Raw genomic sequence first — 24,493 nt, 5'->3', positions numbered from 1 at the left:
TTGTGCTTACTCCATAGCATATTAATTAAATTGCTTCGTATCAGAGCTTGTGCTTTCTTAATATATGTATCAGTAGATTGCTTTAAAACATGTTTTTGCAGTAGACACTATCACTGACAACCTTCGAACCTTATTAATCTATCACAATTTGTATTAATAAAAAGTGTTATTCCATAAACTGTTGAAGTGAGTCCTTGCAGTTGCCAGTGGCGGATAACACCTTAGCAAGACCCACTGAGGGGTCCTGGCTCTGTTGAGTTTCCCCTAACAAGGGAGGTCAAGGTACCCTCCAATCTTGTGAATCTGTTGGTCTCCTTACAAGATGCTGACAGACTGTTGGACACCAGGGTCTCATCTTTCCTGGGGGGCTGAGGAGCAAAAATCTGAACTCCCACCTTTCATGTGACATCACCTAAACCCCAATTATTAACAACTACTTAGAGTAATTTAGAAACCTATCGTTGCTTCTTCAATTTTTTTCATCTTTGTTTTTAAACACATACTCTACCACAATCTTTTGAAAACTATTTCTCTCAACTTTCAAGGATAACATGTAGGTCTTCAGTTAAATCAAAGATATTTATGGCAGGAAAGAAAGGAGAAAGGGAAGATGATCAGACTTTAATTTTAATGTCTTCATAGAGTCTGGAGTTTCTCCTTTCTGATGTGTTTTTCCTTAGTCTCTTCACAGCAGTGACCAGGTTCTTACCCAGGTAAGCAGCATGGTAGTACATGGAACTGACATGATGCTTCCCTCCATGCCCAGCAAGGAGAAGCATAACATCTGTCTCCATAGTATAGACAGGAATCTTTTTCCTTTCCCTTGCCTGCAAGAAGAAATTCACTATAAAGCAACAGTATTTTATTTTTAATTTTCATACTCTGGAGAAGATGATTTAATAATTAGCTCAGACTCAGCACAAAAGCTTCATAAGGATAAAATATAGGCTATAATAAAATGTTATTCACCTCGGAAAAAATTAGAATTATTCTGTCATCATGGACTACAATACGTATAACTCGTTTCTCTCTCTGCCAAAGTGTTATGCAGTGTTCACAGTCCTGCAGTTTCCAACACAGGAGGCCTGATTGAGGAGTATTTTCCTTCTTCCACCAGATGGCGGCGGTGAGGGCGCCGACTGTCCCTGGCGCGGGGTTCCCTGTCTGCCACGGGGTGCATGTCACGGCACGGCACCAGGACACCCTGCCAGCTTGGGCCAAGCAGCGGGGTGAGCGTTTTACAAACGTTCACCGTATTTCTTATACATTGCTGCACAAGGCATGTTGAAGTTTATTTCATCAATGCTTATTAAGCAAACATGAAAGAGTCCGTGCCCATGCCAGGGAGGCTGGAACTAGAAGATCTGTAAGGTCCCTTCCCATCCAAACCATTTTATCATTTCTCTCTTCTGCTGCTCATTTCTTCTGTATTTTCACTTCCATGCTTTTTACCCTCATCTCCTTACTGTCTCAAGGACCTGAGGCAACACCACCAATTATGTGCCCAAAGTATTTCTTATGCCTCCTCAGAAATATCTCTTTTCCACTTATTTCTGATGTCCCTACTTCAGCTGCCTATAAAGCAAAGAATATAAACAACAAAATAAGCTTTAACATGACTTAAAGGTTTAAGATTCTTTATTTCTGATGTCTCTTATTCTTTTGCCATTTATTTTACACATTCATATATAGATTAGAAAATGTCTAGAATATCTTCTGTCATATAAAATATCCTTAACCACTATTAAAAACAAAAGCAAACTAAACGTTGAATTAATACTAAAGATCCCTTATTAAAACAAATTAAAAAATCATCTAGCATCTAAAAAGGCAATATCTATGAGGGTGGGATTCTTCGAGGCTTTGCTTGTTTTCTTAAGAGAAGCTGAAGCTATATGCAGAGAAAAAAGTACACTGAGATTCAATAAGAAAAAGACTATGTTGTTAACTCTCTTTTTAAATTCATGATCTAGCCTTCAACATTTAAAAATATTGAACTCTTAGCTTTTTCTACCATGGCAATTCAGTAACATGACATCTTTACCAAAGTAAGAACAACTGCACTCTACTCCAAGTCTGAGCAACTACAGAGTGAATTTTAAATCCAAATGAATCTTTCTCTCCCATGAGAAAACCCCTCCTAGGAGCTTCCAGGCTCCTGCTACACAGTGAAAATAGTCATGAGAACAGTTTCTGAAAAAAAGAAACCAAAACACTAAAATCAGAGACAAGGTTCTATAAGATGGAAATCAAGTGAATGGTGTTGCAGTTGTCATCCACAAGCTCTAGTCCTCTGTCATCTTGTTACTCAGCCCTGAAGAATGGAAGGGTTACTGATGGAAGCATGAAAAAAAAAAAGGCTATAAATGGTAAATCGTGATTGTGCCTTCAAACTGTTGCTTATCAGATTGAGAACGGTGAGCTGACAAGAGTCAGACTCTTCTCCCTATCTTCATTGTATCTGAGCTTGAACCATGGTCAGTGTAAGAACACAGAAGTGACTGAAACCATTGTTCTGGTATATAAGGGTACTCTTGGAGAAAGAAGTTTCAGGTAATCATAAGAGATGCCTGGTGATGACAGGTTACTGCTAAATATTTCAAATGAACACAGCTTGTCTGTAAATTACAAAGACAAGTGAAGCAGTGATGCACAACTGAGCTGAAGATATTCTGTACACAAAACAACTTAAAGAGCAGAAAGCCCCCACAACAAATCCAAAGGAAAAACAGATCTTGAGATCATATCAGCTGTATCCAATGTAGATTGTGAACACAACCTTGAGAACACAAACCTCAGCTTTCATTTATCTAGTTATGCAGGAATCCTTTTTGATTAACAAATAAGACCATAATGTTGCCAGGAGCCTGAAGTTACACTAGACAATCCTTATCTGTACTTCGGAAGGGTAGAATTTTCCACATGACATAAGAAACTGTCTTCTATGCCAGGTGGCTTTATTCTTTGTCAATCTGAGAATGCTAACAGTTTCAGAATCCATTACATCAGCTAGAGAAAGAATCAGAAGATGGTATAAAGAACTCTCTATATTTTCAGGAGATAGGTCCTCTTTTTTCTTACAAGAGATCAGTTGCCTTCAAATTAATCTTGCTATAATTAGAATACATGTGCCATTACTCCACTTTAATGTAACTGTATGTATTTACACTCAGAGTTCCTTTTCTTGTCCTTGCAGGGAACACATTGACAATATACCTACACCTGTTCACACAGCTTTTGAAACAAACATGATAAAGTCTATTGTAGCAAGGTAAGACTGCCAAACTGATCAACTGCAACTAATCTCACTTCAGACACAGAGTAATAGGGAGAGTGCAGAAGAAGATGCACAGATAGATCCCTGTCCCTGTATATGTACACTGCCTTTACTCTTCCTCAGTTCCAGTGAGCAGTGGAATTCAATGCCAGGAAGAATCACACACTACAATATAAAAAGTAGGTCTCAAAGAAAGAGGCTTAGTAATGCAAAAGTTCTTGGACTAAGACATCAATTCACTCCAATTGATGTTTTAGCATATTTGTGTCTAGCACAAAGACACTGCAAAAGGGCTTGTCCCAATATAAACTTCCACAGCAAGGAAAAGTTGTGAAAGAGCTCGCTACATAACAGAAGTAAGTACAAGTAGAGGGGAAGGGACAGCCAACAGAAGAAAAAAGTTTTCTAATGCAGAGGAAAGACAGAAAAAATGAAAGAAATATCAAAGAGGAAGTAGTTTGACCAAGGCCCTCAGATCCTATGATAGTGCTCATCTTCCATTAAATATTTTTCATATAAAATGACTGTCCTAGTTAGGACAGCTGAGTTCATCATGGTATGGGTGTAACCCAAAACTGTGTATTCTATAGCCTTCCATGCCATTTCCCAGAAACTGTTGTCAATAGACTATTAGCACCTCTGCCCATAAAAAGCCTGACTCCTCAGGCTATAAACTAGGTGTTAAGAGGCCTGTGAGATAGGAGGATGCTCTTATCTTTTATGGCAATAGACTATTCGCACCCTCTGCCCATAAGAGCCTGACTCCTCAGGCTATAAACTAGGTGTTAAGAGGCCTGTGAGATAGGAGGATGCTCTTACCTTTTATGGAACTCCCTGAGGGAAAGAACTGACCATTCCTGCCTGAACTGGAGAATATATAAACCTGGAGTTTTCAGAACTTTTCAACCACTCGTGGGACCCAGAAGGAAGACTGCAGCTCGTCGCTCTCAACCTCAGCTGGACTGCAATCACCGCTTCTGACCAGACTGCAGCAGCTCTCCCACCAGCAGGTTTTTCCCCTCTCCCTTTACTTTGGACTTAAGCGGGGCCCAGGGAACACCACTTTGTTCATGCCCCCAAGGTACTGGGTTATACATTTGGGTTTTGTGGGTTAAGACCAATTGTTTGTTTGTATGATTGTACTTACTGTATTATTTTAATAAATTGTTATTCTGATTTTATAATCTCTCCTTTGAGTTGGGTTCATTACCCCTGCTGGTTAACTCTTAAACCAGCACAATGACACATCAGATTCAACCAGTGCAGAAAAGAGACTATATGGAAATTAATTTAGTAGATCAATACCAAAGAATTCTTTAAACAATATTTCCTAGAAAGCAATGTCTACTGATACCAAATGGAAGATACCATATTAGGGTTTTTTTGACATATGTCATAGAACACGGAAATTGCAATTTTGTCAAATTAGAAGTGGTGACAAAGAACAAAATTAGTACACTCTGAAATCTGAACTTCTGGAGAAAAAACACTCTGAAATGTCATACACAACATTACAGTTCTTTGCTACTATTACAAATTCTGATAATTCCTAGTACCATTTTGTAACTGCTTTTAATCCCAGAGCATTTCTATGCAGTTGTGCCATGCAGATCATCCTGAGTGCTGCCTTTTGTTTCCACATATTCTGTTTGCTCTCTCTTGGTACCTAGAACACTTTCCACAGAAAACATGTGGATTTCAGGACTCAGTCCTACTGTAGAGTAAGTAACATCTACTAAAAAGGTAATTTCAGAAGAGGAAGTTGAGGAACAAAACACCCTTTGACAATAAAAACATAAGCAAGTTATGCTGCTGAGATAATGGCCTCAGAACAAAGTATATCTACTCTATATATTCATGCACTGAGAACTGGCATGCCATATGTCAGCATACTAACTGAAAACTTACTCAAGCCTCAAATGATAAGGCATATGGATGGCACAGTAAAATCAGGTATTATTTAAAGACAGAAATTAGGATGTAACAGCAGAAAAGCCTTTTAATCAATTAAGAAATGCACCCTGTACCCTTAGAGTATGTTTTCTTCAGAATAAGGTGGCTAATGCTATGAATTACAGCTACCAGTTCAATGACAACAGCTGCTGTTTGACAAGGGATGTGATGGCCAGCTTCTCCTATACTGATCCAGGGATTAGCAACCTGACAGTAGTATATGCTGTGTTAACACAATATTCATGATGTCCTAGAACTTTTCACACTACTTTTAAACTGGATAATAATTTTGAATTAAGACTGTTAAAGTGAAACCTGAATATGGCAATAAAAAAGAAATGGTGCTATACGCAGCTTTGAAAATGTCTATGTAATGATAACAAACCATTTTATTCTGAAATATGTTGAATTTTCTTCTACCTAACAAGCCATGAAAGGTGATGCTCGAAATACAGAAAAATACCAGAGAAAAAATAATTCTAATGAGAAATCAGAAGGAACATTTAGACCAATTTAATTCAACTAGGTTTTAAGAATTATTACTAGACATAAAACAGATAAAGATTATATGAAATATCTACTCTTTAAAAGACATGATCAGCATAAAAATTTTGGTTATCTTCAGCAGATTTAGATTAACCTCAAAATACTGAATAAGCTTTATGAGATTTTCAGCAATTTCCTTTTCCTGTTCATTTTTGACAGAAGAGAAGACAATATACCTTTAATTTCTGGAACAGACGTGCAACTCACATTATTTTAGTGAGATAACACTTATAGCTGTGAGTCTCAGGATTCATTTAATTTAAGACTAAGGGGGAACCCCCCTTGATTTTTGTTTAATTTATATTCATGCTCAGATTTAAATTGACGGGTTTAGTGATGTAAGAGAACAAAGCCCAACAGTAATTTTAAGTAAGATATTATTTATTAGGGGCCTCTGGTGGTCTAGTGGTTAGGGTGCAGGACTCTCACCGCTGCGACCCGGGTTCGATTCCCGGCCCCCTGGGCAGATGGAGCTCGTCAGCCCTGTGTGGCAATCCATCTAAGAGAAGGTCACTCTAAACAAACCTACGTCCTGAGACCCTCACTGCCACTGTCCAAGCGTGCTTGGCCCCGGCAGATGAACCTCAGGATTAAAGGGTGGGCTCAGCTCAGCGCACGCTGTGTCTCACCTAAAAAATCCACTGCGCAGGCTCGAAGGGTTAATGACCTTTCCCAAATCTTCGCTCGCGAAGACTGGCCATTATTATTATAATTTATTACATCTCGCTATGGAGACCTCTTTTTCTAGGCTAAATGTAAAGTTGATGTTACAGTACTGGAACCATGCAAATACTCAAAGAATTATTCCTTCTTTTTCATTAACTGTTTTCCCCAAAAATTGAGAGACAGAATTTGATGAGTGAGTGAGACCATGAATGATTCAGAGTCCTCCCCAGAACTTAGCTCGAAGAGCAAGACTTCCATTAGAAGTGATCGCTAAGTGATCATCTAAGTGATGTTTCAGAAACATCACTTTCTGAAAAAAGTTACCAGGTAAATTATTTTTTTATTGGCAAAGCCTACCTTTTGCCTACAGTCTATGATGGGTAAATTTGAAAATGCCTAAAGAAACCTTGTTTTCAAAGACTTATCACCTACCTGTTTTGCCTTACATGCACATATATAGACAGTTTACATTACAAAGGCAACTTGAATCTGCATTTTGCACTCATTTATGTCAACTAGGGTGAGTAGCCTTGTAGCAGCCTTGTAGATAATGTAGCTCAAAGGTTCTGTATCCACTTGCATACAAACAGTACTAAGGCTTTTGTTCCCAAGACACAGCATTTCCTCCCAAAAAAGCTCTAGTCCAAACAGATCTCTATAAGACTAAATTCCGGCTCCCTTTTTCCTATATCCGGAGGGAAAAAATTCCACTTGGTATCAACTTCTTGTTAATTGAACTTTTCACTGGTTATCTGCAGCCATCTATTTTTCAGGTGGTGAAATTCTTGGTATAGTGTAATATTAGGCTTATTTCGAAAGCAACATGAGTTGTCACATTTGAAATAGAATCTATTACAAATATATTTTAATAATGACTATTACTCATTCAACACTAACACACTGTCTTTACTGTCTTAGGAATACTACGCACTGTAATAGGATAAATGTGTAATTTTTTTTAGTTTTACACTTGAGATAGCAACTGCATTTTTCATTTATCTTTAAGCATATAGAAATATCTGCTAAGTTTAAGTATGATTCTGTAAAGTTACACTAATCATACAATTACTACCTCACCATGATGACATTTCAGTAAATGTGATTTTTTGATCGAAAATACTCTTAGGATATATTAATTGTCATACTTTTGTCTAATTACACTTTTTAATGCACAGCTTAAAAAAACAACTTTCTGGATAATGAGATTGCTTTCATCCCTATTTCTGAATTTAAGACACTTTGAAATTAGCAAACCTCTCTGGCAATGTTACTCAGAGCTTCATCTTCTGCAGAAAACCTGTCCTTCACTGGAGTTCTCTTCCGTCCTGATCCAGGAGTTCCCATTTTTATTATCTGGATCTGTATTTGAAAACATAAACAGGACAAAGCTCAGTTTTCATTCAGATCTGGAATTAAAAACAAACAATCTACAGTCCAAAATGTCATAAGTTTTCCAATTCTTTAGCTACATAATACTGAAGAAAGCTACATGCCATTGGCACATATTGGTAAAACTTTATCACAGTAACTTGTGGCAGCTTTATAGAACACCACTGCACCCTACAAGGTGCACACATAGCGTTTTTCTACTCAAAAGAACCCATCAGTTTAACTACAGCTTCAAGGTCAGGCACAGCTGTCAACTCCCCTAGTTCAATAAGGAGACCTCTGTAGTCTATCACTTTGCATAACTCCTAAAAAGAAGTAACCTTTCAATTTATGGATGTGAAAAAAACTATAAGCAACAAAGGGCTCAAGAATTAAATTTACATGATCATTAGAGTTCTCTCCAAAACAGCAAAGACAGATTCAGCTGACCAACTTTTTTAAGCATCCAAGCAGGTTAGATGGGTCTTATTTACATTTTAATACAACTGTTCTCATTCAGTTGAAATTGGAGGAGAACTGCTGTCTTCTAAAGTAGAAGTTTTACCACAGTAGAAATAAAGACATTTTTATGCTAAAAACTCATTCTCTTGCATACCAAGTTTCACAGTTTGGGAAATGGAGAGAGAAACATGCTAGCATCATGTACCCAGAATACAAAAAGTACCCTCTTAGTTTTCTTCCAGAAACCACTTATCAATTGCAAGCATATAGAAGTCATCAACAAAACAAAACAGCCCATACAGCCACAAACAGAAAAATGTTACACACAAAAAAAACCTCTATTATTTTTTTTCAAATATCCTAAAGAAATCCTACTTCCAGACATCCAGGTCCTTCCCAATGTCAGACCAGAATTTGGTGGTAGTCCAGCTATTTCATATCAACAAGGACAAGTATCCCACACAGGGCATGCAAAAACACCTTATTTAGAACAAAAATTTCTTCCTGCAAATAGAACAGGTCTAGAAGGGAACTACTATTGGCTAGCCTTTTGAAACTGAACTGGTACAAGGACTACCTTTCATACTGGGTCTAACCAGCAAAGATTCAGTAATTGATTACAGCTGATTCAAAGGAGAAGGAGGAAAAATATGACAGGTGTTTTTGTACAAGCAGAGTTTTTACTTTATTATTTTTATGAAGCAATCACAAAGCCAAAATACATTGGAGTACTTTCTGGCACTCAAAGATACCAATTAGCATCACAGCACTTTTTTTTTATGATATATTTTAGCTTCTACGCCTTTTTTGTCCCCCTTTAACTTTATGCTGCTAGTCCTCTCTTTTCCTTGCAGGCAAGAAGATTTTTATTCTGCTTCAAATTTTACAGGTATGTTACTATTCTTCATGTGCTCAGATGAGGCAAATAGAATATATGCTGCTGAGAAAAAAGACAGCAAAGAGTTGAAACTGTCTCCTACCATGAGACAACTACCTGGATGGATGAGTGGAGAGCAGCAGATATTGTCTACCTTGAATTTTAACAAGGCTTTTGACACTGTCTTTCACAGTATCCTCACAGGCAAACTCAAGCAGTGTGGACTGGATGAGTAGACAGCAAGGTAGACTGAGAACTGACAGAACAGCAGATTCCAGAGGGTCATAATCAGCAGCATAGCATCTAGTTGGAGGCCTGTCACTAGTGGTGTCCCCCAGGGTTCTATACTGGGCCCAGTATTGTTTAACTGTTCATCAGTAATGAAGGGACAGATGCCTCCTCAGCAAGTTTGTTGACACAAAGCTGGGAGGAGTGGCTAATACCCTAGAGGGCTGGACTGTCCTTCAGAAGGACATTGACAAATTGGAGAGATGGGCAGCATGGAACCTTTTGAAATTCAATGAAGTACAGGGTCCTGCACCTGGGGAAGAATTACCCCATGCACCAGTATGGCCTGGGGGCCAACCTGCTGGAAAGCAGCTCTGTGGAAAAGGGCCTCGTGGTCCCGGTGGACAACAAGCTATCTATGAGCCAGCAGTTTGTCCTGGTGGCCAAGAACACCAATGTTATCATGAGGTGCACTAGGAAAAGCATTGCCAGCAGTCATGGCAGGTGATCCTGATCCTCTGCTCTGCCCTGAGGAGGCTGCATCTGGAGTGCTGTGTCCAATTCTGGGCTCTTCAGGACAAGAGAGACATGGAGCTCCTGGAGAGGGTCCAATGGAGGACAACAAAGATGATTAGGGGAGTGGAGCGTCTCTCATGATGAAAGGTTGAGGGAACTGGGCCTGTTCAGCCTTGAGAAGAGACGACTCAGAGGGGACCTCAACAATATATATAAGTATCAGAAAGGGTGTCAAGAGAAAGGATCCAGGCTCTTCTCAGTAGTGTTGAGCAACAGGACAAGAGGCAATAGGTAGAAACTGACACACATGAAGTGCCACCTGAACATGTGGAAGGTGGAACCCCTTACTCTGTGGGTGACCATGCACTAGAACAGACTGCCTAGAGAGGTTGTGGAGTTTCTCTTCTGGAGGTACTCAAGAACTGTGTCCAGAGTGTTGTCTGGACACAACACTGTGCAATGTGCTTTAGGACAGCCCTGTTTGAGCAGGGAGGTTGCACCAGACGACCCTCCATGTTCCCTTCCAACTTTATCCATTCTGTGATACTGTGAAACTACATGTCCCCCTTCTTAAAAGCCAGTATCTGCACAGGTCAGATACAACAATTATATATACAACAATTAATTTCCAGATGCTATTCTGAGATCAATACTGCAAGTGCAAAAGAACTCCTTTCTATTAAGATCTTAAAGGAGAGCTTGCAGTGTTTGCAGATAAATAACAGGGGAATAAAACTACAGTACCTTAATGGGTCACAGAAGATACAGTTCTATTGTCCAGTAAGGAACACAGTCTTGATGGGGCAGAGTGGACATAAGTACACCCCTGGATTCCATCCATTCTTTCCTAGGCTGCTCATTCATTTAGCAGTGCAAAGTGTTTGGATAAAATACAGACGTTCAGACCAATATACAGAACTCACCTGCTAGGGAGTGTTTTTAACACCTGTCCGTGACTCATGGTTCAATTTATTTGTTACTCTTCCACAACATGACTTTGTTATTGTTGTTTGTTTTGGCTTTAATTCTGGTATTAGGTACCAGCACACTTATCAGAGATTAAGAAGGGTCTTAGAAGTAGGACAGCAGAGCTCCAAATCAGGGTAAAGGGAAACTCTGGGATAAGGCCTGGCATGATTATTGCCACTGTTAATCCATTTGATAAGAGTTTGTATTTTTAGTCTTAAAAACAAGCAAGCAAACATGGTTTGTACTCAGGTTAATTTAGATAAATACATGCAGAAGCAGTTTGTAGATCTCTGTGGTAAAGGTTTAAGCTCAGGGCTACAGATTGCTGTCCACATTCAGAATAAACGTCTCAAAAAATCTGCATCTTTTTTCGCAAACTCTTATTGGCTGACTTCTGATATTAAAAGCAGATAGGGCCCAAACTAGAAGTCACACCAACACAATATAATACTCCCCCTACTACAGAAGGCTTTGACAAGGTTACACATTAGCCACGAGAAAAATAATAAAATTGGTATTACAACAGATCAGTTCATGTAAGAACAGAACTCCAACCTATCTACTGAAAGTCACTAAGCATGAAATGAAATTATTTTAATTTGTACATTAAGGGTCATATTTCTTAAGTATTTACCACATAAGCAAAAACCTCAGAATAACTGCACAAATCATAGACTTGAACTGCATTTGTTCACATCCTTTAAACAACATACCATTTCTAACAGGCACCTAACTTTGGTTTATTAATTCAGTGAAATGCTCTTAGCTGGCAGACTTGGGGAATGTAATGAGTATAGCTATTTTTAGTATAGTTATGTTCAGATTAACAGTCAGTACTAATTTATAGACATAGAGTAGTAAATTCATAAAAATTAGATGCTGATGCTTTAAATAAGCAAAACACACTTCATCCCAGTCTCGCAGTGGATTAAGTGTGACAGTCACTGTGGAGGAAGGAAAGTGTGGCATCCTTGTCAGCCATCTGCCATGCTTCTCACTTAGAATGAGCACAGAACTCTGACTAAGCCCAAACACAAGAGGGAGCAGGGACAGATTACCCAGAAGGTATACAGAGATTTTGCCTACAAGGAGGAGTTAGGAAAGGAATTTGGAAAGCCAAAGCTCAGCTGAAGTCAAAACAGGCAAAGGCTGATAAGGACAAAGAGAAAGGCTACTCTAAGAACACTAGGAACCTATGAAGGACTAAGCAACCTGTAAGGCCACTGCTTGGTGGCTTGTAAGGCCCATCCTTGGCAAAATGGTCTGGATAATAACAAATGTGAAGATGGGAATTTTTCTGTGTGTGAATCAAATAAGCAAAATTGTCTGACAAGGTATTGGCCCAAAACTGGTCACACTGAAGAACAAGAGGATCACCAGTTATACTAAACAGTAAGTAGGAAATTAGAAAGAAGTATTTGAAATAAAGGATTCCTCTTGAAAATATATATAAAATCAAAATAAAATTGAAAGTCTGTACCAGTGTGAGAAACCTTGGAAATGTAACAGCATCAGTCAAAAACTGTTTTGACGCTGCCAGAAGTCACCCCACTGACTATCATACTATCTGTTCAGGCCACACAGTACAACATCCCTCCTGGAGGATCCAAGTTCCTGCTCTCCAGCTAGCAGATGGTCAGTACAGGGAGGGTCAGTACACACCTTAAGTGCATGAATGTGAGCTTGTAAGGTTTGCTCTCACTGGCACAGGCATTAGGGCATAGCACAGCATACACTAGAGAATAGCAAAGGAACATGCAAATCTAGAGTGTCGATATATCCAATTGCAATCATGTACAAATAGAGGACTCTGGAGTTGAAGAACAGAGAACAGCTAAACACTGGCCTATAGAGGCTATGAAAAGTGTCCATACCTGAAGACAGCAAAAACTTAACTAGACAAGGCTCTGAAAAAACGGTTCTAATTGACCACACTTTGGGCAAGGGGTGACCTCCAGAGATTTCTTCCAAAAGAAAATATATGATTCTATAGTTATTATTGCTGTCAACTTTGAAATTTAACCTCAGTATAAACCTTCTTTAATAAGATGCTTAATATTTCTTTACAGGTCTTGACACCATTTCTTCCATTACATGTAACTTTTAATTAGGCTGATATATGTCAGAGTATTTAATTTCTTGTTATACAGTTCACTACTACAGAAATCTAAACCTATTGCTAATACACTAATTAGTCTAATACTGTACATATCATGATGTTACTTCTTGGGAAAATACAAGATACCAATACTTCATATGCTCGTAGAAATATTTCTGAGATGCTTCACTTCCATAATTTTCTAATTACAGGAAAAATTATTTTGCTGCATGTGATAAAGAATTTAGTACATTCTGTAACATTAGAATTTTCACAAAAAAATAGCTAAAGAGAACCTCAAAACACAACCAGACAAAGAATAGCTTGCTATTATCTTTTATTATTCAGGTAAGTCAATATAAAAGGAAAGAACATCTGCTGCATTTACAGTTCAGAATTCTCGAGTCACATCTATTACTTGCTTAATTCTTACTATAGGCAGGGTTACACACTGTATTACACAATGGATGAAATGACATCCTATTGTATTTCATTACAGAACACTGAAGTGTCTGAAGTCTCCAAACAAACCAGAATACCTGTGAGGAAATCTCTCAAATTCCCTCTAGTTTGTCTTCACTTCAGGCATATATAAATCTTAACTCTTCCCAAAGTCTTCGCTGCCTACTTGTCTTCCTATTACCTTTTGAGTTCTCTTTGTTTCTTTCTTGCTTCCTAGAAAAAAAGTGTGACCCATCTTACACTAAAAAAAAAAAAAGCTACACTATAATTTAAAGGCCTATCACTCACCACCTTCAATGGCACCACCTGTTCTAAATGCCTGGGTGTTTGCCAGCATACTTGGCATTGCATGCATACAAGGCATCCAGATACTATAGTGTGAACAGGCTATAAATAACAAACCAAAATTCTCCCTTTCTCTTTCAACCAAGAGTACAAGATAATTAAAATTCACCTGTGTAGACACAATCTCTATATATTCAACAATAGAAAAGAACAACCCTTCTCTACAACCACTGTCTGTTAGAACTAGAATCTGAATCAAGGTTATTTGGACAAGTAAGGTTAGAAACATTAATACATAAGAAGGATAAATGTAAGAAGCATGAGGAAAAAAAACCTCATTCCTCACCTGAAAAACAAATCACAGGTTACTGATAAATCACAAACAGTAGTAACTCATTTTGATTTTTGTCAGTTCCATAAATATTAAACATACTGAAAAAAATACTTGTGCAATACATACACAGAACAAAAGCTTTATCAAACACCTAACTAAAAAGAAAGCACTAAGAAGCAGTAGTACTGTGCAATAATGATGAAATTAAAGATCTACATATACTTCTTAAGTTAACTGAACACTTGCTCTTTACTTCAAGAAATGAATACTGCTGATAAGTGAAGGTATGGAAGCTACCATACTCACAATTAAAGGTAAGTTCTAAAAGTTAATGTTCTCAGAAGAACAGTAGAAAACTCAATCCAGTAATTTTAAACAACTCTCTCATAAAACTGCAGCTCTAGCAACACAAAGCTACAAAAAAGCCAAAAGTATTAGTACTACAAAACAGCAGAAGCTGCATTCGTATTTAAGAAGGGACATAAAGAATCATACTGGAAATCACAATCTTGTTTGATTGATTTTTCAGTGCTTTGTCAAAGCAAGCTCTAAAGGAGACAAAGCAAATGGACATAGAATAAAAATACATTACTTTACATGAGTTAAAATTATATAAGATGGACACAAGTCTTTCTCAGAAGAAAGACCGACCCTACACAAGGGTACTCTCTTTGCAATTAGTATGCCTGCTCATGGGTCCAAAAGCACCTGAGAAAGAAAAAGGGCTGTATGATCACAGGGTGACCATGACCCAACAAAGGGGTGTGTAGGGAGTGAGAGAGAAATAGACTGGGATTTAATGCAATAGTTTTAAGGACTCATTAAGAATTTTCATTCAGAATAATATTAACTGAAACCAAACTATTGCAAAAAAGCTGCTACTATGAGTAAAGGAGTCTAATATGAAAGGGAAAAAGCAAAGACTGAGAAAAGCATATAATTACAATGTGCCAAAAGATTACAGTGCTTACCATTATGTTGAAGGCAAAGTTATTCCAGCTGATGAAGTGTTTCCATTTTAAAGAAACTGCTTGTCTCTAATCATGGCCCACTTCAGAAACCCTTGGTACAAAGTTTCTGCGCTGAGTGGACAAGCTCATGTCAGCTTTTTCAGGAAAAAATATACCTTCAATGCAGTATATTTGCCATTTTAAAATCTGAGAAATACAATTTCTTATAAGTTCATGGTGTTTTTTTTAGTAATAGAATTACAATTCCTTAGAGGGACTTGAAATCTCTCAGTTTGTTGGTGTTATGAAGCTATAGAGGAACAGGAAGTGACCAGTTAAGACAATCAAAAAGCCATTATGCAGTTTGCAAGAGTCTGCAAGTGCCTGATGAATCCATAAAATGTAACGGGTGCCTGGTTAGTGCTGGCAAACTTAAAGCAAAGCAAGACAGTAAATGTAGCAAGGTATCCTACAGCCCTGTAGAACTATGAGACACCTACAGATCCACCAAGCTATCTTTGCTGACCTTCCTCAGTCTTTGCCAATTACCAAAATTCCTAGACAACATCATGCAGTGATGCAGCTTCAAGTGGTGGCACTTCTTTTATGAAGTCTGAGTTCTCTACCAGTCAGTTGACAACAGCTGCACAAAATAAAACATTACATAGAGGATATTATTATCAGTGACATGAAGAATCTGCAAAGCTCTCATAATAGTCATTCACCAAAGGATCTCTCAGGTAATAATGTAAATCATATGTAGGCTTCAGAGAAGCAGTGTAACACAGCTGGACTTTTCTAGAATCAGTGCTACCATGCATGCTGAAGATACAAGAACAAACTAAGAATTCAAATGCAATTTTAAAACATAAGGAAATGACAATACTATAATCAGCACCACAAAAAATTATGAAAATGCATAATAAAAAATAAACCACAAGATTCTTCCAGAAGTGTTTATTCTAAAATGAAACCACCATCATTTTTACACTGTCAACTTTTTCAAAATGAGTATCTTTTCTGTCATTTTGCAAAAGAATGAATTGTTGCTCATTAAAAACCAAAACAAAACACTGCTACTATATTGAGGCTCCATATTTTTCAATGAAACAAATAGAAAGCTCCATGGTAACAACCCAAATTCTGTAACAAGCTGCAACTATTTAAAATATTTTTCCATTACCAATTTAATACACTCCTACACTCTTTTCTACTAGTGATACAGTTACAGTACAACAAAGAAAAGCTACCGAAGCAAGAGGAAGAGATTGTCCTGGGTACCCCTTAGATGAAACAGCAGTTGGAGAAAACTCTTATCAGTTGACATCATTTCTGCTGTGGTGGCAGACTGGTAGGCTTAGAAACACTTGTTCTCACTTGGCCCTTTGATAGGCACCCCTTCACCTCTTCTGTAGAAGCAGGTCTAACTCTGCTAGCCTAACTCAAGAAAATGTGAACTTTATCATCTTCACAAGCAGACAAGCCCTATTTACATAAACTCTATTTATTTACATAAAATTTTTGAAGGACGTGTAATAATCACAGAATGTCCATTACCTACATTTACATGTTACCTAGTTTCCAGATACTACAATAATAAAATTGGATTACTTTCTCAGAAAGCAGTTCTAATAATTTTCTGTAACGCTACTGGACTGTACTCATGACTACCACCACACACCTACACATTAGGATCTTATAAACACAAACAGCAACATAGTATCAAATCCGTTATTTGTTTCTAATCCTCTGCTGACGTTATATACCAGAGGTATTCAATTATATATGATACCGATCTAGGTTTTTTGTATATATGCACTGACAGCTTGTGCACTGCGTGAAAGTCTAGGCCTTAATATGCTCTACAGATCCCCACTACATGGAGTCAAATATAAACAGCACTTTCTAAAAGTTCACATGTGTTAAAGTACTATGCCATGTTCTGAGACAATGAGACCCTGGGGAAAAAAAAAACCACAACAAACCCCAAATCCTTTGGTGTCAGTTCACAAGAAGTACCGATGTTTAGGGCAACAAACTTACACCTGAGACATTGCACACAACTGTCTTCTATTCACAAGTTCTCAGTTACAGCCAAGAATTCAGTTCAGGTAAAACTGACTTCACAGCAAGGTAAACATCTCCAAACCCAAGTAACAGGAAACAACAGTAAAGCATGTCATGTACGTCAAACAATTTCGTACTGCTAAAGCACCTTTCAACTATTCTTACATTATCACTAAGCAATTATATTAACCAAGGAAGCAGATGTATATTAAGAAGATAACTGTTTCTGGGCCCCAATATATTTAATTACCTCGCTTTACAATCAAGACACAACGAATGTTTAAAGAACGAACAAGCACTGATTTAATCGTACAGGAAATTTGTAATAAGCTCTCCCCCCACATCTCCATAGATATTATATGCTAACATCGATACTTTAAAGGGATAAAAATGATCCTAGATCTTCCTCATTTCAAGCCAAAAATGTACGTCTCTCTAAAATGAGTGAGTGACCGAGTAGATCATACAAATTCAATGCAGTATCGCTTCATCTACAAAATGTTTTTATTATCAGTGAAATACATAACACTGTCCTTCAAAGCGTCACGCTAGGATTCAAGCTGGTAATCACTTAAAACACATGGAGCAGAACACAGTTCAGAGCTGTTTTCTGGCTCCTTCCAAAGTCACGAATGTGCCCATCTCTCTTATCATCATCAACAGACTCTTTACAATTATAGCAACAAGGTATACTAAGAATAAAGAAACCTGCTCCGAAACAAATAAATCCCAAATGCCTAAGCATTAGCAAGCCTGACTGACTTCTACCGCAGCCCGCCGCAGCGGGGGCACGCCCTACTGCTCTGGGAACAGCGAAGCGGTGGTAACGCGCTCAGAGGAACTGCGAGAGAGAAAGGCACCGAAATAAACACAGTAGGGATTTCAGCACATCTTTCGTTCTCCCTCTCTGCCTCATTCTGCCGTTTCCACTCAGCCCCGAGGACCGCAAGGCATCTCCCCGTGGGCCAGGAGGAAGGATCGCTCCCCCCGGAAGGGCTCGGACCGGGCCCGGCTTCCTCCGGCCCGCCCGCAACAGGTCTGGTCGCGGCCACACGGAAGGGGCGCACACCACCGCCCCAAGCCATCGCTTCCCTTTCAGCTCACCGGTCTGACCAGGCAGTTCCGGCTGAGCCGCTCCTCTAAACCCGAAGAACTGGGTTCCCACACCGCTTCGCCTCTCGGGTTTCTGTGTCTGGGACACCCTTCCTGCCCCTAGCCCTCGCCCGCTCCTTGCCTGGGCCCCACAAAGCCTTACCTGCGGGCCAGCCTGCCGCAGCACCGGGACGCCTCAGTACGGAGGGGGAATTTTTCACTCTGCCCTCTACCGCTTCCACGGGTGCGAGGGGCTCGTGGGTCCCGGAATCGGCTCAGGCTCCTTCCTTCCCACACTCCCCACGCCCAGAGACCGGACCACGGTGCCCGCCAGACACGGACCTTCCAGCTGCTACCTCGCTTCACCCTCTCCACCACCCCTCCCGCCCCTTCCCCTTGAGGGGCTGCAGGAACCGGAGCTGTTGGCACAGACAAGCCGCACCGCTCCAGGCCGCCCCCCTCTTCCCCGCCCCGCGCTCTTGCCTCCTCCCCTTCAGAGCCTGGCGCTTACAGCCACACCGAGAACTCGGGTGAGAGACTGCGGTGAATTTCAAACCACCCGTAGGGCCCTGCGGAAGGAGGAAGGGGCCGGCGCTGAGGGGAGGGAAGGGAGCAAGGGAGGCACCGCGACACGCCAGCAGTGGCACCCAGGCACTGCCCGGCCCCGCGCCCAGGCCGGCAGGCTAACTGCGCAGGCGCCGCCGACGGAGGGGCGAGAGGGCGTTGCGGCCGCATGCGCAGAGCCGTCGGCGGCCGCGGGGGCGCTGGTGGGCCGGGCAGCGGCTGGTGCGCGAGGCCCGGGAGGACCGCGAGCGCGGGGGCTGCGCCTTGAGGCGGCCCCTCAGTGCGGGGGGGTCGTGGCGGCGCTCCGGGGGAGCTTCTCTTTGGCTCAGCAGCAGGGGAGGGAGGGGGGTCGTGCCCTGTAGTGCGCCCGCTTTCCGCTTTGGCTGCCCCTTATCATCGGGCAGTCCGGCTGACTCACTGCTGTGGTGGGGAGAGGTAGGTCTGAGACCTTCTGCTTTGTGCTTCATTCTCGGTTTCAGACAGGCTTGCTTTCTATTGAGTAGCCTTGTCCAGGGAAGGGCCGTGCGGGAGCTCCGGGAGCCGCGGCCGCCGCCGCAGAGCCGCAGCGCGACCCACCGGTGGGTGTCACCGCGGGCGGTGCCGCTACGTGCCCATTGCCCGCAGGGCACAGGGCACACGCGGCACACCGGCGCTTCGCAAGGCTTACGTGGGTGGGTGCCAGGCAGGGGTCATGGGTAAAAATCCAATGCAAACATTTGCGGCTTATCTTCTACTGGCCCAAACACGACCGGACTTCTGTACTGTCAAAACTGGAATATATGCAACCGTCACAGTCCCTAAGGATAATATACAGAAAAGAAAGAAATAACTATACCGTTACATATATTTCAATTTATACACAAAAAACCCAACTAACAGTCGTGAAACTTGCTGAGATTCTGCTATGAGATACACTTGGGATCAGATCTGTAGTAGTTTGCTTTTCAACACCTCTGTCATTAAGTGCAGAGTGCCTCTAAGAGTGTAGAGATGATTAGAGGAGATGGCATTTTGTATGTTAGAAATCGCACGGGAATGAAGAAGCACTGTTAAAATGACAAGACTCAAACCCATGCACCAGAGTCCTTGACAGAATTCAAATGTCTTACTAAAATAAGCCCAAGTGGATGTACATAAAGTAAAGAAAAAGGGACATGCGAGTGAATTAAATCTATTAAAGTAAATGTAAAACAACTTTATTGTGTTTCATCAGTATTTTATAATTTTCCATGTGAGAAACCCTACACTGTCTCTATCTTTTTCCTCAGCTCATCATACAGCATAGCCTCGCCATGCTTATTTTTAACATCACATTGATTTCTGTAGTTAAAGATGATCTCGCTGGAGGGAGATGAAGTAGAAAGTTTCTCATGGACCATCTGTAGAAAACACCAACAAAAATTACCAGTTTAAAATCTTCATTTTTATTTGATGTTTATTCTTGCAGAAGGGCTCACTTACTGATTGTCTGGGCTTTTTGGAGAATCTTCATTAAAAACAGCTTGGGTCATTTTCGTTTAGCCCAGCTAGTGGGAGTAGTCTTTTGTTCACTCTTGAGTAGAGGGTTTGCATAGAATCTTCTGAAATGTGGGATGTCTCAGGTCTGCAAGGGATGATTCTCTGTTAATGTATATAAAGAGCAATTTTTTTTTTTCAATCATATGTACATTTTTCTGTGATGAAGTGTTGATATTTTTATACCATTAGTCTTTTAATATCACAGATTTCACATTTTTCTGTAATGATACAGCGAAATGTCTCCTTTAGAGCAGACATGCGTTTTTGTCACTTGAAAGAACAGTTGTTTACTTGACTGAAAAGCAGTGCACAGTTAGAACAGGCAGTGGTACAGGATGTCACAGTAGCAATTCTGAGTTCAGACACATTAACGAGTAACTAAACAGTCAGTTTATATGCAGTTTCATTATAAACCTTCATTTAGAAGCCAGAAAATGAAAGTTATGTTTGAACTTTTGCTATGAAATGACTGCAGTTACAAAATATACAATAATTTATGAATACTCCTTGATCAAATTATTAGTGAAGCTACTATAAAACTTGCTCTAATAATAATCAGTTTCTGCTTAAAATAAGTAAATGAATAAAGGAGGTATCACTGGATGTGCCTTTGAATATTTTTTCTCTTCACTCTTGTCTTCTTTTACAGTAGGTTAGTATAGATCCCTTGCCATATGTAATTGAACTTGCTGCTTTACTCTCTCCTTTCCCTTTTCTCTGAAAATCTCTCTCTAAAACTGTTTTGCTCAGTTGAGGCAATCCATGGATGAAATCTTAGTTTTTTCTAGAGTGATTGTCACTTAAGAAAGTATATCTAGGATGAATCTGTACGTCAGTTATATGGAATACTTTCAACAATGTCAACTTCCTGCAATAAATTGTATACAGTTGTAGAGAGATTTTGTCACTGTAACAAAATCCTCCTTTTTGGAAAGAATAACTTCCATCTATTAGTTTAAATGCTAGATTGGTTTACTAATGGAGACTGATTGGTTTATGAGCATTTTAAGAAGTTCTAACCACATCCATTGACTTATTTCTCTCTACATTTTGTGCTCTTACTTTCCAGTTGTTTATCTCCCCTCAGGTCAGATACCATCACTCAGCAATTCATTTGGCACAATTGAACATACTTGTTTTCCCCAGTTCTCTCTCTTTTGGAGATTCTCAGTGTTGTTAGTAATTGCTTGTTACCCCCTCCCCACAAAAAGGAGTGTTATAGTACTCACTTGTGACAACTGGAAAATCAGCTTTGTGTGCCTATATGGTAAAATAAGTGCAAACCGCTTTTGTAATGTAGGGAGCAAGTTTTCCTTGATTTTTTGTTTTGCTTTTCAAAACAGTTATTGGATGTGCTTATAGGAGCTTCTGCAGGCCCTTTTAGTCCTGTCCTCCCCCACCTTTTCTTAAGAGTTTAATTTCTGCTAAAGGTACATTTCTGTCATCAGATACACAGACACATATATTAATGTTTTCAATTCCAGCATTTATATGTGTTTTAAAATTTCAAGAGGAAAAGAAGCAAAAAAGATGCATTGCCTTCCTTGGATGATCTTTTGTATGTGATCTTCTCTGCACCAGTTTTTTAACTCTGAAATTATAAGAACTCAGAATGTATCTACAAAATATAAGGTCTGGGGAACTATAACAATCAGATAGTTTACATCCTAAGTTAAGTATAAAAGTTAGAAAAACAGAGACTGGGCAGTTTAAAATTAAATTACTAGACTAGTAGAATATATTTTTAGTTACAGGAAAAGTAAATAGAGCAAAAGAAGCAGTAATTCTGTGGCACAGTCAAAAGATCTCTAAAATTACGCAGTACCAGTTCTGTTGAAGTACTTGTCATTATTCAAAATAATGTTGCTTTTCAGTCACGTTCAAAGCAATAAGTAAAGGCTTGCATGACTTAACTTTAAATGAAGGGAAACAATTTAAGACTTTAAAGAAAATATTTGAAATAGTTATAAAGCACAATGCATGCAGACTGTATGCTGAACATAATCAGGAAATTCTTTATTTAAATCTTTCGTAGAATTCATTGGAGTACTATTATCAGGCTTTCTATGTAAGGTTTTTGCATATAGATAATGTTTACCATGTAGTGGAGATAAAACAAGCATTCAAAATCTCTGTCTGCTTGGTGTGGGGATATGCACATTTCTCAGCTGTTCTTGTAGGGGTTAATGTAGACTAGAAAATTTCTGATATTGCTAGGTAGCTGCAGAATCAGTGAGATTTAGTTTTTCCCTTTACCTGATTTATTTTAGCACTGCAAAAATCTGTAGGGCACAGTAGGAATTATGTCTATACATATGCATTTTGATGGGGATTGGTGCTATCCAGCAGCAGAATTGCATGAGTTGTTTTGGTTCAGATCCATTGCATCCTCAGCAGGGAAAAGGTTAGACTGACTGTTGAATAGCTTTGGGAAGAGCTAACTGAAAAATTTGTATTCCAATGTTTTCCCCAAAATCTAGACATCCAGGTGAATGCAATCTTTTGTAGAAAACTTCTGTTTTAACACAGGTTAGGTAATTGACCAAACACTTGAAAACAGAATGCTCCCCACTTTCTAGATTTTTATTTTTACTGTTTTAGTAATTTTCTGGTTGGTTGGTTGGTTTGGTTTTGTGTTTGCTTTTTTTAAAGTCTTTCAGAAGTAAGCACTAGAATAATTTGGTTTATGTTTAGAGTGTGTTTATAGGAAGATTCTTTTTTTTAATTGCTATGGATTAGTATTCTTGTTAATATAGCAAAATTTTAAGCATTGGAGTGCTCTGAACAGTGTCCCAATATCAGCTTGTTAGTAAGAATTAAGGGGAAGATGTGTTATTTCAATCAATCCCAGGTAGATGTAGATAAATTATGAAATATCTTAACAAGGTTTGTGGACTAGGAGTTTGTGAGAAACCTTCTTATTTGTAAAGAAAAAGTGAAACTATATTCCGGAAAAAATTAATTTGAAAATAAAGTTTTACTTTGAAAGTGTTTATGTAAGACATAGCAATATATTTAATTTTCTTATAGGACTTTATTATTCCATTGTAATAACAACTAGAGATCCAAGTATTATCATCCTTCCAGACCTGACAGATGTAATTCTAAATGTCTTTATGTTCTGTTCTATAAATATAGAAATATTGATAAATTCCTATGCTAAGATCCTTCTGGAAAACTCACTCTGAAGCCATGATCTATTCTTTATGTGCTATATATCCCCAAGAAGGATTTTGTAAATGTTAGTTGATTTTACTGATGATATACAAGCCACATAGAGGAAATCACCTCACTCTTACACAGTTTTGTTGAGTTTGCAAAACTAACAAGCAATGTCTGTGTTAAGTGCGAGTAAATGTGAATCTTTTAGTATGTACTCACTTTTTTCCTTGTCACTTTTCTGACGCCTGTTATATTTTTTTAATGTAGAAATGTCGTTAGAATGTAAAGTTTAAATATGTCTTTTTAATATTTAGATTTTTATAACATACTAAAATATAATGGGGATTTATCACAAATTTTCTATGTCTGATGTCCCTACAACCCAAATTATCTTCACTTACTACAGTGTTACCACTAGGAATGCAGAGGTTAAGAAATTCTTAATAACTAAGACATAGCTACTATGATTTTTTTATCTTCTTTAGAAAATATGATAAAAATTAAAATGCTCTTAAAGTCTTCATATAGCAAAAGTAGCTTTCACTATTTTCTCCAGCAACAAAGTTGACTCTCTGTCTAATATGTTGTGCTGGTTTAAGAGTTAACCAGCAGGGGAAATGAACTCAACTCAAAGGAGAGATTATAAGTCAGAATAACAATTTATTAAGTTAATACAGTAAGTACAATCATACAAACAAACAATTGGTCTTAACCCACAAAACCCAAATGTATAACCCAGCACCCTGGGGCATGAACAAAGTGGTGTTCCTTGGGCCCCCCCTTCAGTCCAAAGTAAAGGGAGAGGGGAAAAACCTGCTGGTGGGAGAGCTGTTGCAGTCTGGTCAAAAGTGGTGATTGCAGTCCAGTTGAGGGTGGTGGTCTCAGTCTGGTTGAGAGCGATGAGCTGCAGTCTTCCTCTGGATCCCACGAGTGGTAGAAAAGTTCTGAAACTCCAGGTTTATATATCGCCAATTCAGGCAGGAATGGTCAATCCTCCCCTCAGAGCGGGGAGTTCCATAAAAGGATGCTCAGTTCTCCCCTCAGAGCAGGGAATTCCATAAAAGGGTATGAGGATGCTCAGAGCGGGGAATTCCATAAA

General features: G+C 39.2%; 2 protein-coding genes across 10 annotated transcripts in view; both read right to left on the bottom strand.

Moving 5' to 3' along the window:
* LRRFIP2 (LRR binding FLII interacting protein 2) overlaps nt 1-19,153 on the bottom strand; it is a 65,055-nt gene extending 45,902 nt beyond the window's left edge. For 7 of the 9 annotated variants that reach the window (XM_017821106.1, XM_017821138.1, XM_017821131.1 and 4 more), the window contains exons 1-2: nt 18,314-18,850; nt 7,697-7,801 (exon numbers count right to left, since the gene is read on the bottom strand). In XM_017821106.1, the coding sequence (XP_017676595.1) occupies nt 7,697-7,786 (90 nt within the window). In that variant the 5' untranslated portion in view covers nt 7,787-7,801; nt 18,314-18,850. Of the gene's footprint in view, nt 1-7,696; nt 7,802-13,499; nt 13,519-18,313; nt 18,851-19,132 lie in introns of those variants that run through there. The other 2 variants (XM_017821108.1, XM_017821113.1) reach the window with 2 other exon arrangements.
* Nucleotides 19,154-19,955: 802 nt separating this feature from the next.
* The window catches only part of LOC108499858, a 6,023-nt gene continuing 1,485 nt past the window's right edge, over nt 19,956-24,493 (bottom strand). The window contains exon 2 of the mRNA XM_017820141.1: nt 19,956-20,093. Within this exon, the coding sequence (XP_017675630.1) occupies nt 19,956-20,093 (138 nt within the window). The remainder of the gene's footprint in view (nt 20,094-24,493) is intronic.

The sequence above is a fragment of the Lepidothrix coronata genome, unplaced genomic scaffold (genome assembly GCF_001604755.1).
Source record: "Lepidothrix coronata isolate B3197 unplaced genomic scaffold, Lepidothrix_coronata-1.0 Scaffold3, whole genome shotgun sequence".
NCBI classification, from domain to species: Eukaryota; Metazoa; Chordata; class Aves; order Passeriformes; family Pipridae; genus Lepidothrix; species Lepidothrix coronata.
This window is presented reverse-complemented; position numbering and strand designations above follow the sequence as displayed.